Below are 13,079 nucleotides of genomic sequence, written 5' to 3'. Positions count from 1 at the left end.
TTTGATTCTGTGGCTTGATATCTTTCATCAGTTTTTTTAAAACTGCAGTTACTTAACCCCCCAAATTACTGTACTTCCCTTCCAGTCTGAATGTAGGCTTCAATAAATTGTCACAATTTTGGTAGCATTATGACACCTTCACACACACACACACACACACACACACACACCAGCTTTCTAGTTGTTCTTTTTTGTTTTTGTTTTTTTGTTTTTTTACATCTTTATTGGAGTATAATTGCTTTACAATGGTGTGTTGGTTTCTACTTTATAACAAAGTGAACCAGTTATACATATACATATGTTCCCATCTCTTCCCTCTTGCGTCTCCCTCCCTCCCACCCTCCCTATCCCACCCCTCCAGGCTGTCACAAAGCACCGAGCTAATCTGCCTGTGCTATGCAGCTGCTTCCCACTAGCTATCTACCTTACGTTTGGTAGTGTATATATGTCCATGCCTCTCTCGCGCTTTGTCACAGCTTACCCTTCCCCCTCCCCATATCCTCAAGTCCATTCTCTAGTAGGTCTGTGTCTTTATTCCTGTCTTACCCCAAGGTTCTTCATGACATTTTTTTTTCTTAAATTCCATATATATGTGTTAGCATATGGTATTTGTCTTTCTCTTTCTGACTTACTTCAGTCTGTATGACAGACTCTAGGTCTATCCACCTCATTACAAATAGCTCAATTTCGTTTCTTTTTATGGCTGAGTAATATTCCATTGTATATATGCCACATCTTCTTTATCCATTCATCCGATGATGGACACTTACGTTGCTTCCATCTCCTGGCTATTGTAAATAGAGCTGCAATGAACATTTTGGTACATGACTCTTTTTGAATTATGGTTTTCTCAGGGTATATGCCCAGTAGTGGGATTGCTGGGTCATATGGAAGTTCTATTTGTAGTTTTCTAAGGAACCTCCACACTGTTCTCCATAGTGGCTGTACCAATTCACATTCCCACCAGCAGTGCAAGAGTGTTCCCTTTCCTCCACACCCTCTCCAGCCTTTATTGTTTCTAGATTTTTTGATGATGGCCATTCTGACTGATGTGAGATGATATCTCATTGTAGTTTTGATTTGCATTTCTATAATGATTAATGATGTTGAGCATTCTTTCATGTGTTTGTTGGCAGTCTGTATACCTTCTTTGGAGAAATGTCTATTTAGGTCTTCCGCCCATTTTTGGATTGGGTTGTTTTTTTTTTGTTATTGAGCTGTATGAGCTGCTTATAAATTTTGGAGATTAATCCTTTGTCAGTTGCTTCATTTGCAAATATTTTCTCCCATTCTGAGGGTTGTCTTTTGGTCTTGTTTATGGTTTCCTTTGCTGTGCAAAAGCTTTTAAGTTTCATTAAGTCCCATTTATTTTTGTTTTTATTTCCATTTCTCTAGGAGGTGGGTCAAAAAGGATCTTGCTGTGACTTATGTAATACAGTGTGCTGCCTATGTTTTCCTCTAAGAGTTTGATAGTTTCTGGCCTTGCATTTAGGTCTTTAATCCATTTTGAGCTTATTTTTGTGTATGGTGTTAGGGAGTGATCTAATCTCATACTTTTACATGTAGCTGTCCAGTTTTCCCAGCACCACTTATTGAAGAGGCTGTCCTTTCTCCACTGTACATTCCTGCCTCCTTTATCAAAGATAAGGTGACCATATATGCGTGGTTTACCTCTGGGCCTTCTATCCTGTTCCATTGATCTATCTTTCTGTTTTTGTGCCAGTACCATACTGTCTTGATTACTGTAGCTTTGTAGTATAGTCTGAAGTCAGGGAGCCTGACTCCTCCAGCTCCGTTTTTCGTTCTCAAGATTGCTTTGGCTATTCGGGGTCTTTTGTGTTTCCATACAAATTGTGAAATTTTTTGTTCTAGTTCTGTGAAAAATGCCAGTGGTAGTTTGATAGGAATTGCATTGAATCTGTAGATTGCTTTGGGTAGTAGAGTCATTTTCACAATGTTGATTCTTCCAATCCAAGAACATGGTATATCTCTCCATCTATTTGTATCATCTTTAATTTCTTTCATCAGTGTCTTATAATTTTCTGCAAACAGGTCTTTTGTCTCCTTAGGTAGGTTTATTCCTATTTTATTCTTTTTGTTGCAATGGTAAGTGGGAGTGTTTTCTTGATTTCACTTTCAGATTTTTCATCCTTAGTGTATAGGAATGCCAGAGATTTCTGTGCATTAATTTTGTATCCTGCTACTTTACCAAATTCACTGATTAGCTCTAGTAGTTTTCTGGTAGCATCTTTAGGATTCTCTATGTATAGGATCATGTCATCTGCAAACAGTGACAGCTTTACTTCTTCTTTTCCGATTTGGATTCCTTTTATTTCCTTCTCTTCTCTGATTGCTGTGGCTAAAACTTCCAAAACTATGTTGAATAAGAGTGGTGAGAGTGGGCAACCTTGTCTTGTTCCTGATCTTAGTGGAAATGCTTTCAGTTTTTCACCACTGAGGACGATGTTGTCTGTGGGTTTGTCATATATGGCCTTTATTATGTTGAGGAAAGTTCCCTCTATGCCTACTTTCTGCAGGGTTTTTCTCATAAATGGGTGTTTAATTTTGTCAAAAGCTTTCTCTGCATCTATTGAGATGATCATATGGTTTTTCTCCTTCAATTCTTAAAGTAATCTTACTCTGAAACAACCTACTAAGCCATTCCACAAAGTGATCCGTTAAAAACTGAATTATACTAGATTACTCTGTTACCAAAAAAAAAAAAAAATCATTTAGTGACTTCCCATCACTTAGAATAAAATGCACAAATATTACCCTCTTTGGAAGATCATCGTTTTCTGACCCCTTTCTGTAAATCTGAATTTAAGTTGTATCACTCCTGATTTGTTCTGGAGTTGTATTTTTTCTGTATCACTAACATTCCAAGTTGATTCCCATGTTGGGATTACTGCACTGTTCCTTTTACTTAAAATTCTTCAACTAGTCAACAAGGTTAGTTGCTTATTTTTCCATTTTAAGCTCAAATATCCTCTTTACTGCAAAATCTTCTCTGATTAATCTAAAGTACATTCCCCATAATAACTCTATATAGCACCATTGTTATTTTAATGGTAATGTATATCACTCCTCAATATCTAATCACTTCATTCGTTTGTTTACTGTCTTCATAAGAATGGGCACCTCATTTATCTTATTAGTATATCCCCAAAGCATAAAATAGTACTTAATCCTGTGGTAGGTGTTCAATATTTGTTAAATAAATTAAGGTGTGAATGAAAGAGTGTAGAAATCAAGGTAACGTCATGCTTGGAGGTATCAATCTGGAAGTCATCAGATAGATAGTATCTGAAGTCAAGGGATCCAATGAGATTTCGAAGTGCATAGATACATGGACATGGGCCATGGGGATTTCCAACATGTGGAGAGTAAGCAGATGAGAGGTTAGCAAAGAATACTGAGAAAGAGCAGCCAATAGATAAGAGGTATATCAGGAGAAGGTAGTCTTGAGATCCAAGAAACAAACAAACAAAATTCCATGAATGGTTAGGGAAAGGTTAACTCTACTTTACACCACCAAGAGGTTGAGTAAGATGATGATGAGATGGAACCAAACACTGTATTTAGCAACCTGGAGATCATAGGTTATTTGACACAAATCAGTTTCAAGTGTTTTGGAGACAGAAAATTGAGAGAACTGGGTTAAAATGAATGGTAAACATAAAATGAGGGAAAGCACAGAAAATTCTTTGAAGACTCTTTGGTGAGAAAGTAAACAAATCATTAGGAGAGCTGGATGGGGTGGAACATCCTGGTTGAGGGAGAAATACTGTTCAAGGGAACAAACTTGTCTTCAAGATGATACAAACTCCAGCATGTTTTTGTTATGGGTCAAAATTAATTACTAGATAAGGCAATAGTACGGAGGTAGGAAAAGTGACCAGTTTCAGGGATATTTTTAAAGTACACTGAATAAAACACTGATGAATTAAATACAGGATGTGAGAAAAAGGAGAACCAAGACTAATTCCCAGGTTTGTGGCTTGAGCAATCAGCGAGATAGGGATAACTGGGGAGGAGAGGGTGTGGGGTAAAGTAGTTGGAAATGAAGACTTCTATCTTGAACATGGTAGGTTTAAGACCTCTCTTAGGCCCAAATAGAAATATTTGATAGGTATTTAGATATACACGTGTCAAGCTTAGAGGAGACTTTATAGCTGGACATGTAAACTTGGGAGTTGTCAACCTATACATAGGATTTAAAATTATAGGGCTAGATGAGACCCCCTCCACCCTGTTCAAGGGAACATAAATAGAGAAAAGAAACTAAGGAGTCAATCTCAGGCACATCGACATTAGGGACTGAAAGGAGACTAAGAGCAAATAGGCAGTGAGGTTAGAAGAGAAACAAGAGAGCACAGGGTCTCTGAAAGAGGATGTAGCCACCTGCATCAAATGCTGCTGATATGTCAAGCATATGTGAAATGAAAATGGATAGTTGGATGTAGTAAGATAAAGGACTTTTTTTTTATCTTCATAAGAGATTTAGTGGATTTTTTCAGAGAGAAAGATAATTTGAGTGAAAGAAAATAGGAAGTAAAGAAGAACTATAGGCATATCTTTTGAGGGATTTTGCTATAAAAGTGAAAAGATAAATCAGGTGGTTTCTAAAGGAAGATGTAGGATGGGAAGAGAGGATGTTAATAAGAGACACTTCAGCATAAATATATGCTGAAGGGAGTGATCCAGCAGAGAAAAAGAAATTGATGATGTAGGAGAAAAAGTGGACAACTGCAAAAGCAAATTGTTTGAATAGGCAAGAGAGTGAGGTCCGTTGCTGAAACAGAGGAGAGACACATAGTTTATCCACCAAAACAGTAGCGAAGGTTAAGGTATGTGGATACAAATGCAATAGGTTGGGTGAATAGATATTGGGAAAATGAAATTATCTTCTAATGGCTCCCAAGTTTTCAGTGAAATAAAAAGCAAGGCCCTCTTCTGAGATAAAGGAAAGGAAGAAGCTGTTGGGGCTTTGCCAATGAGTACAAGAAAGAGTGGGACAAGAAACAGAGGGTGTATGCAAGGAGTAATGATGGAGATTAACTATAATGTCTAACCAAGGTAAAAAGAGAAGTGAGTACATAAAGCAGTAAAAAATGAGGTTAAAGAATTATTGAAGTATGGGTACAAGAGGAAGTCAGAGAGTAAATCCTTGAGAGTGAGATTTTGGAGACAGTGCCATTACAATTAAGTCCAGGTCTGAAATATCACCACAAATAACAGTAGCTGAAAAAAATCTTAAAATCTTAGGTGTGTTTCTGTAAAAAGCCTATAACCATATTTTTAATTCAACCTTTATAATCTGCCCTTTAACCAGAAAGTCTGACCTATTTTACATCTACTGTAACTAATGATAAAATTATATTTAATTCTACTCTTTTATATTTTCTGTTTATCCTGCCTTTTCTATGCTTTTTATTTTCTTTTCCCCTGGCTTCTATTGAATTGATCAAGGTTTTTTTATTCCCGTTTTTTCTTCTCTTAATGGTTTAGAAGTTATAAATTCTATCCTTCTAGTTCTTATCCATAAGCTTATCAAAATACATATTTAACCATGTCAAAAATTAATCAGTACCTATTTCCTCTTACCAAACAATCTAAGGTCCATAAATGCTATAGATCTACTACAGTAATGCCTTTCATACTGTTATTTTCTATGGCTTCCAAATTCTCAGTGAAATAAAATCAAGGACATCTTCTGCCTGGTTTTATAAGTCCTAAAGTAGTCATTATAATGCTTTTATATAATAAATGCTTGTTTAGATTTGTTGACATGTTTAGTAATTCCTTTGTTCAATGAGATAAACTGAACATTCCTTAAATGCTATTCCTTAAATGGCAAAATGAAAGCTAGTCAACAAAATATTTTTTTTGTTTTGTTTTTTATTTTTTATTTTTATTGGAGTATAGTTGATTTATTACAATGTTGTGTTAGTTTGAGGTGTACATCAAAGTCAATCAGTTATACATATAAGTATAGCCACTCTTTTTTTTTTTTTTAGATTTTTTTTCCCATATAGGCCATTACAGAGAATTGAGTGGAGTTCCGTGTGCTATACAGCAGGTTCTGACTAGTTATCTATTTTATATATAGTAGTGTGTACATGTCAGTCCCGATCTCCCAATTTATCCCCTCCCCCCTCTTATCCCCTGGTAGCCACAAGTTTGCTTTCTACATCCATGCCTCTACTTCTGTTTTGTAAATAAGTTCAGTTATACCCTTTTTTTTATATTCCACATATAAGCAATATCATATGATATTTGTCTTTCTGTGTCTGACTTACTTGACTCAGTATGACAATCTCTAGGTCCACCCATGTTGCTGAAAATGCCATTATTTTGTTCTTTTTTATTGCTGAGTAATATTCCATTGTGTATATACACCACATCTTCTTTATCTATGCCTCTGTTGGTGGACATTTAGGTTGCTTCCATGTCCTGGCTACTGTAAACAGTTCTGCAATGAAAATATTTCTTACAATATTGAAAATTTATTAAAGCCATTTGATCCAATCAAACCTTTTTTATAATATTGAAAAGGTATTAAGCCATTCTATCCAATCAAAACCAAAAAAAAAAAAAAAACTGAAAGGATGTTTGTTCATTGACTGTCTCAGCCATTTGACAAACTGGCTTGCAGAAAATAGTCTCTCAACATACATTTAGCAAATTAGCTTTTGGAGAACGGATTTTTAGCAAATTGGTATGAGTAAATTTTCCTGCTTCTGACGAGTAGCCTTTCTAAAATCCTGTTATGGACAATGGCCAGATCAGAAAAGGGTGTCTTATGTACAGCACACTAAGGTCTGTGAGAGTGTCTAAATCCTGCTGTGAATGAGTTCAAGGCCAAAATGTTGGCATTTTTTAGTAAGTAGTTCAGTCAAACTCTGTGTTAATATTCACCATGTAGATAATAGATAGAAGTTTTTCGTGGCCATCTTCCATTTTTAAAGCTGGACTACATAGGGAAAGATGTAGGTTTATAAATGTGGAAATTCATCACAATAACTGATATGACCTACAAAATAAAATAAATATAAGAAAAGTACATTTTAATTTTTTTCTAGGTTCACCTATACTTCCAAAAGATGTCTACTCTCCTGGAAAACATCACTGCCATCATCAAACTATTTCACGAATATTCAAAAACAGATAAGGAGACTGACACATTGAGTGCAAAAGAGCTGAAGGAACTTCTGGAAGCAGAGTTTCAGCCAATCCTGAAGGTAAAAGATATTTGCCAGCATTAAAGGGTGTATCATTTTTGTTCTGCATCAATCTGTCAAAATATTACTGTGAAATCTTTATGAGTTGTTTCTTTTGGAAGAGGAACAAATGTAATCTTATTTCAAAACAGATATAATTTGTTCAAATTCTTTATATCTCTATATATACTACACACACACACACACACACTGTGAAAAAATATATATAAATATTTAGTGACAAATAAGTGAAAAACAGTTAGTTAATTCATTGTAATATTCCCCCTAATTTCAAGAATGTAAAGAGGGTACAACTAAAAGACAATTCAGTTAAGGAATTTATAAAATACTGACATTTGAAGAAGTAAAAAGAACTTGCCCCATCAAATTTTTTGTGTCACCATACTAGTGTTTAAGATTTATTTTTCATTTTTTATTTTTTTTGCGGTACGCAGTCCTCTCACTGTTGTGGCCTCTCCCATTGAGGAGCACAGGCTCCGGACACGCAGGCTCAGCGGCCATGGCTCACGGGCCGAGCCGCTCCGCGGCATGTGGGATCTTCCTGGACTGGGACACGAACCCGCGTCCCCTGCATCGGCAGGTAGACTCTCAACCACTGCGCCACCAGGGAAGCCCAAGATTTATTTTTTTTAGGACAGTACCAACAGCTCCCTGCTGAGTCAGGATAAGATAAATATTATTAAAGAAAAAATTAAGTTCTACTTTCCTGTACCAAGAATTCACATTCCCTAAGTTAACTTTAATTATTTAATTACCCATTTGAGTCAGTCTCATGGATTTTCCCTCTCTGTCTTCCTTGTATACAGAATCCAGATGACCCAGATACTGCTGATGTTTTCATGCATATCCTCGATGTAGATCACAACCATAAAATAGACTTTACAGAGTTTTTCCTGATGGTATTCAAGTTGGCTCAAGCATATTATTATACCCAGAGACCGAATTTCAAGACATTAGGGAAAAAGCAGAAAAAGAATAGATACCATTATGAAGATGATACAGAAGAAGAGGGTAAAGAAGAAAGAGAAAGAAAGTCCAGTCATTCAAGAAGTGATGGAAAGAAAGAAGATAGAACAGAGGAAGAGGAAGAAGGAAGAAGCAGACATGGGTCTAGTTCTGGAAGGGAAGGAAGACACAGAAATAGATCTGGGAAGAAACGTCATGAATCAAGTAGGGAAAAGAAAAGGAGAGCGAGTTCTACTGAACTAAAAGAAAGAAGTCACATGTCAAGTGTTAGCCCCATCAGGGAATATGAAGGAAAAGAAGAAGAACGTGGTTACGAAAATAAAGATAGAGGATGTGAAAAATGGATAGGATCAGAGCCTAAGGGCTCATATCAAGTTTGTGAAGAAACTGTGACTATGGATTTTCAGTCCGGTTGCAGTACACAGCAGGTTTCCAGTATCAGTAAGGGCAGCGACAGCAAAGAACATTCACAAGATTCAGGTAGACAACCAGTGATCACTCATGGAAGGTCGCCATCCAGCTCAAGGAACCAACATGGGTCTTCCCACGACCAGTCAGCAGACAGCCCTAAGCACTCAGAGTCGCATCAAGGGAGGACAGACACACACAGGAAGAGTGAATCTGTCCATGGAAAGTCAGGATCCAGCACTACGCAAAGACAGGGGCGCCACCATGAGCAGGAAAAAGACAGCTCCAGACCCTCTGGAACTGGACATGGACACGCCTCAACTGGATCCGGAAGCAGTAGGCACAGGGAATCCAGTGTTGGTCAGTCCAGTGACAGCGAAATACAGTCAGGAAATTCAGGTAGATATTCTGTGACCACTCATGGAAGGTCTGGGTCCAGCTCAAAGAACCAACATGGATCTTCCCAAGGCCAGTCAAGAGACAGCTCTAGGCACTCAGAGTCACATCAAGGTAGGACAGACACACACAAGAAGAGTGAATCTGGCCACAGCAAGTCAGGGTCCAGCACTACTCAGAGACAGGGGCACCACCACGAGCAGGAAAGAGACAGCTCCAGACACTCTGGAACTGGACATGGACACACCTCAGATGGATCCAGAAGTGGGAAAGACAGGGAATCCAGTGTTGGTCAGTCCAGTGACAGCGAAGGACAGTCAGAAGATTCACATAGACATTCTGTGACCACTCATGGAAGGTCTGGGTCAAGCTCAAGAAACCAACATGGGTCTTCCCATGGCCGGTCAGGAGACAGCTCTAGGCACTCAGAGTCGCATCAAGGGAGGACAGACACACACAGGAAGAGTGAATCTGTCCATGGAGAGTCAGGATCTAGCACTAAGCAAAGACAGGGGCACCACCATGAGCAGGAAAAAGACAACTCAAGACACTCTGGAATTGGACATGGACACGCCTCAACTGGATCCAGAAAAAGTAAGCAGAGGGAATCCAGTGTTGGTCAGTCCAGTGACAGTGAAGGACAGTCAGAAGATTCAGGTAGACATTCTGTGACCACTCATGGAAGGTCTGGGTCCAGGTCAAGAAACCAACATGGGTCTTCCCATGGCTGGTCAGGAGACAGCTCTAGGCACTCAGAGTCACATCAAGGGAGATCAGCATACAGGAATAGTGAATCTGGCCACAGCAAGTCAGGGTCCAGCACTACTCAAAGACAGGGGCACCACCATGAGCAGGAAAGAGACAGCTCCAGATACTCTGGAACTGGACATGGACACACCTCAACTGGATCTGGAAGCAACAGACACAGGGAATCCAGTGTTGGTTGGTCCAGCGACGGTGAAGGGCAGTCAGGTGATTCAGGTAGACATTCTGTGACCACTCATGGAGGGTCTGGGTCCAGCTCAAGAAACCAACATGGTTCTTCCCATGGCCGGTCAGGAGACAGCTCTAGGCACTCAGAGTCACATCAAGGGAGATCAGCATACAGGAAGAGTGAATCTGGCCACAGCAAGTCAGGGTCCAGCACTACTCAAAGACAGGGGCACCACCATGAGCAGGAAAGAGACAGCTCCAGATACTCTGGAACTGGACATGGACACACCTCAACTGGATCTGGAAGCAATAGACACAGGGAATCCAGTGTTGGTTGGTCCAGCGACGGTGAAGGGCAGTCAGGTGATTCAAGTAGACATTCTGTGACCACTCATGGAAGGTCTGGGTCCAGCTCAAGAAACCAACATGGGTCTTCCCATGGCCAGTCAGGGGACAGCTCTAGGCACTCAGAGTCACATCAAGGTAGGACAGACACACACAAGAAGAGTGAATCTGGCCACAGCAAGTCAGGGTCCAGCACTACTCAGAGACAGGGGCACCACCACGAGCAGGAAAGAGACAGCTCCAGACACTCTGGAACTAGACATGGACATACCTCAACTATTTCTGGTAGCGGCAGACACAAGGAATCAAATATCAGTCAGGCTAGCAACACAGAAGGACATTCAGGAGATTCAGGTAGACAGCCTTTGACCACCCAAGGATGGTCTGCATTCTATTCAAGGAACCAAAGTCATGGTTCAGATCAAGGTTGGAGACATGGCAGCTATGGCAGTGCAGATTATGACTATGGACAGTCAGGGTTTGGTCATTCTCAGGATGGAAGTGTCAGTCATGATTCCAGCCATATGGGAGCCAGGGACAGATTTGAATATAGGAGCATTTATGGGATCCAATATAACAGGCAGTAACAGACACCCTGCAACATATGGCCATTCAAATTATATTTCAAAACGGTTGGGGTTTGGACAGTCACATAGACACTATTATTATGAGTGAGAAACTATTAAATAAAGTATTAACCCAAAGAATTGGAGAATGACCAAGACAACTTTGAGTTCATTATACTTTCAGTGAGGTTATCTTTTCTTGTCATTTTTTTAAAAATTAGTTACACTATTTCTTTACATTGGTGATAGTTTCTTTTCATTCTATAGGAAGCTTTGAACTTTATAGTTAGGAACTGGTTAATGGGAGAAAGCAATATCATGGAGTGCTAAATTTGGAAAACCATAAGTATTTGGGGAGGTTGGGGTTAAGTAAGGATTTTTCTTTTGAGAGGTTAAGTTTCAGAACCTCTCCAAATTGGTACATTAATATTTGTAAAAAAAAAAAAAAAATCAAAGGAACCAATAGTATAAAATCACTGTTCTGTCAGCCAAAGCTGCTATATTAATATTAAGGGTCATCACACTTGCCTCTATTATCCTTCTATTGGAACTCTGTATTATTCTTCATTCATTAATCACCTTGGGCACATAGAATCCACAAAAATTGAACTGCATGAAAACTGAAAATAAAAAATTGATCATATATCATACTGTGTCTCTTCCATGCTTCTCATAGACCCAAAAAGACTTATCTCCCCATAGTAAGAATGACATATTTTCCCCTGTCACTGAAAACTATATGTCCAAATGGCAGATGTTCACCATGCGAAAGAAATAAGGAGTCCAAAGAAGAAAAAATTTAATCAAATCCTATATCATTCTCCAACATAGTCATTGTTCCATGTAGTCACCATCAGGATGAAAAAAGGCTTAGCTCAATCATAGATAGCATCATAATTATTACAAAACATCAACTCGGGGCTTCCCTGGTGGCGCAGTGGTTGGGAGTCCGCCTGCCGGTGCAGGGGATACGGGTTCGTGCCCCAGTCCGGGAGGATCCCAGGTGCCGCGGAGCAGCTGGGCCTGTGAGCCATGGCCGCTGAGCCTGTGCGTCCGGAGCCTGTGCTCCGCAATGGGAGAGGCTACAACAGTGAGAGGCCCGCGTACCGCAAAAAAAAAGAAAACAAAAAACATCAACCCAGTGGCTATTAGCAAAGTCAAACCAAGATCAGGGAACAAAATACTGATCATAGGTCCTTCTTACAAAGATACAAAGAGATATTTTCCAATGGAAACTAATGAGAGCAGAAAAACCATGCTGAAGTTTCTTGACAAAGGAAAAGCGATAAAGAAAATCGTCTCCTGTCCTGGAAAGAAAACATATATTCATATATTTTATGACTAGGCAGGAGATTTAATAATTTTAGTAAAACTGTGAACAAGCTTCTACCATTAAAAGGAATATCTCTCTGTGAGAATCATACCCCAAGTTTTCCTTCTCCATGATATCAGACCAGTAGGAATATTAGACAATATCTAGTCCAATGTTTGCATTTTGCAGATGATTCTATCACAGAAATAATCCATACCAAATACCTCAAGTCCCCAACTCTGAGTTTAGTGGTTTTATAAAACCACTTATAAAAGCTGCTTTGCTTTGACTTTTAGTTAAATAAATTAAGCTAAACCTAAATTACCTGTCAAAGTTAAAATGATCTGCAATGGGGCTTCCCTGGTGGCGCAGTGGTTGAGAGTCCGCCTGCCGATGCAGGGGACACGGGTTCATGCCCTGGCCCGGGAAGATCCCACATGTCACGGAGCAGCTGGGCCTGTGAGTCATGGTCGCTGAGCCTGCGTGTCCGGAGCCTGTGCTCCGCAACGGGAGAGGCCACAACAGTGAGAGGCCCGCGTACCGAAAAAAAAAAAAAAGATCTGCAATGTACACAGGGACTGAGTGAAAAGCAACCAACAAGCTCATTTTTCTAATTAGTCTCAAACAATATTATGTCTATGTTTGTGCTCCATTAGCCAAATGAAGGGAGCACCACCCACAACGGGAATCCTGCTTCCCTACTTGAAGTACTATCCCCAAATACCCCTACAAAGCTGCAAAGTCCAGACAGTGCCAAGAACACAATCAGCATCCAGTAAATGTTTGCCATTAAGGATGGAATTATAGGCATGATTGAATGAGGGGATGGAGAGTGAGAACCAAGGAAAGAATATTGAGAAAACCCACCATTAAAAGTTCTGCCCAAGTCACATAACAAGTAGGCAGTGG

The 13,079-nt window shown here is 39.4% G+C and overlaps 1 protein-coding gene across 1 annotated transcript in view; it reads left to right on the top strand.

Moving 5' to 3' along the window:
* Positions 1-13,079, top strand: part of LOC132425088 (filaggrin-2-like) — a 73,221-nt gene that overhangs the window by 42,795 nt on the left and 17,347 nt on the right. The window contains 2 exon segments of the mRNA XM_069540625.1: positions 7,086-7,244; positions 8,051-10,875. Coding sequence (XP_069396726.1) covers positions 7,086-7,244; positions 8,051-10,875 — 2,984 coding nt within the window.

This window comes from Delphinus delphis, chromosome 1 (genome assembly GCF_949987515.2).
Source record: "Delphinus delphis chromosome 1, mDelDel1.2, whole genome shotgun sequence".
Taxonomy (NCBI): Eukaryota; Metazoa; Chordata; class Mammalia; order Artiodactyla; family Delphinidae; genus Delphinus; species Delphinus delphis.
The sequence above is the reverse complement of the archived record's forward strand: the minus strand, read 5'-3'. Positions and strand labels throughout refer to the sequence as shown.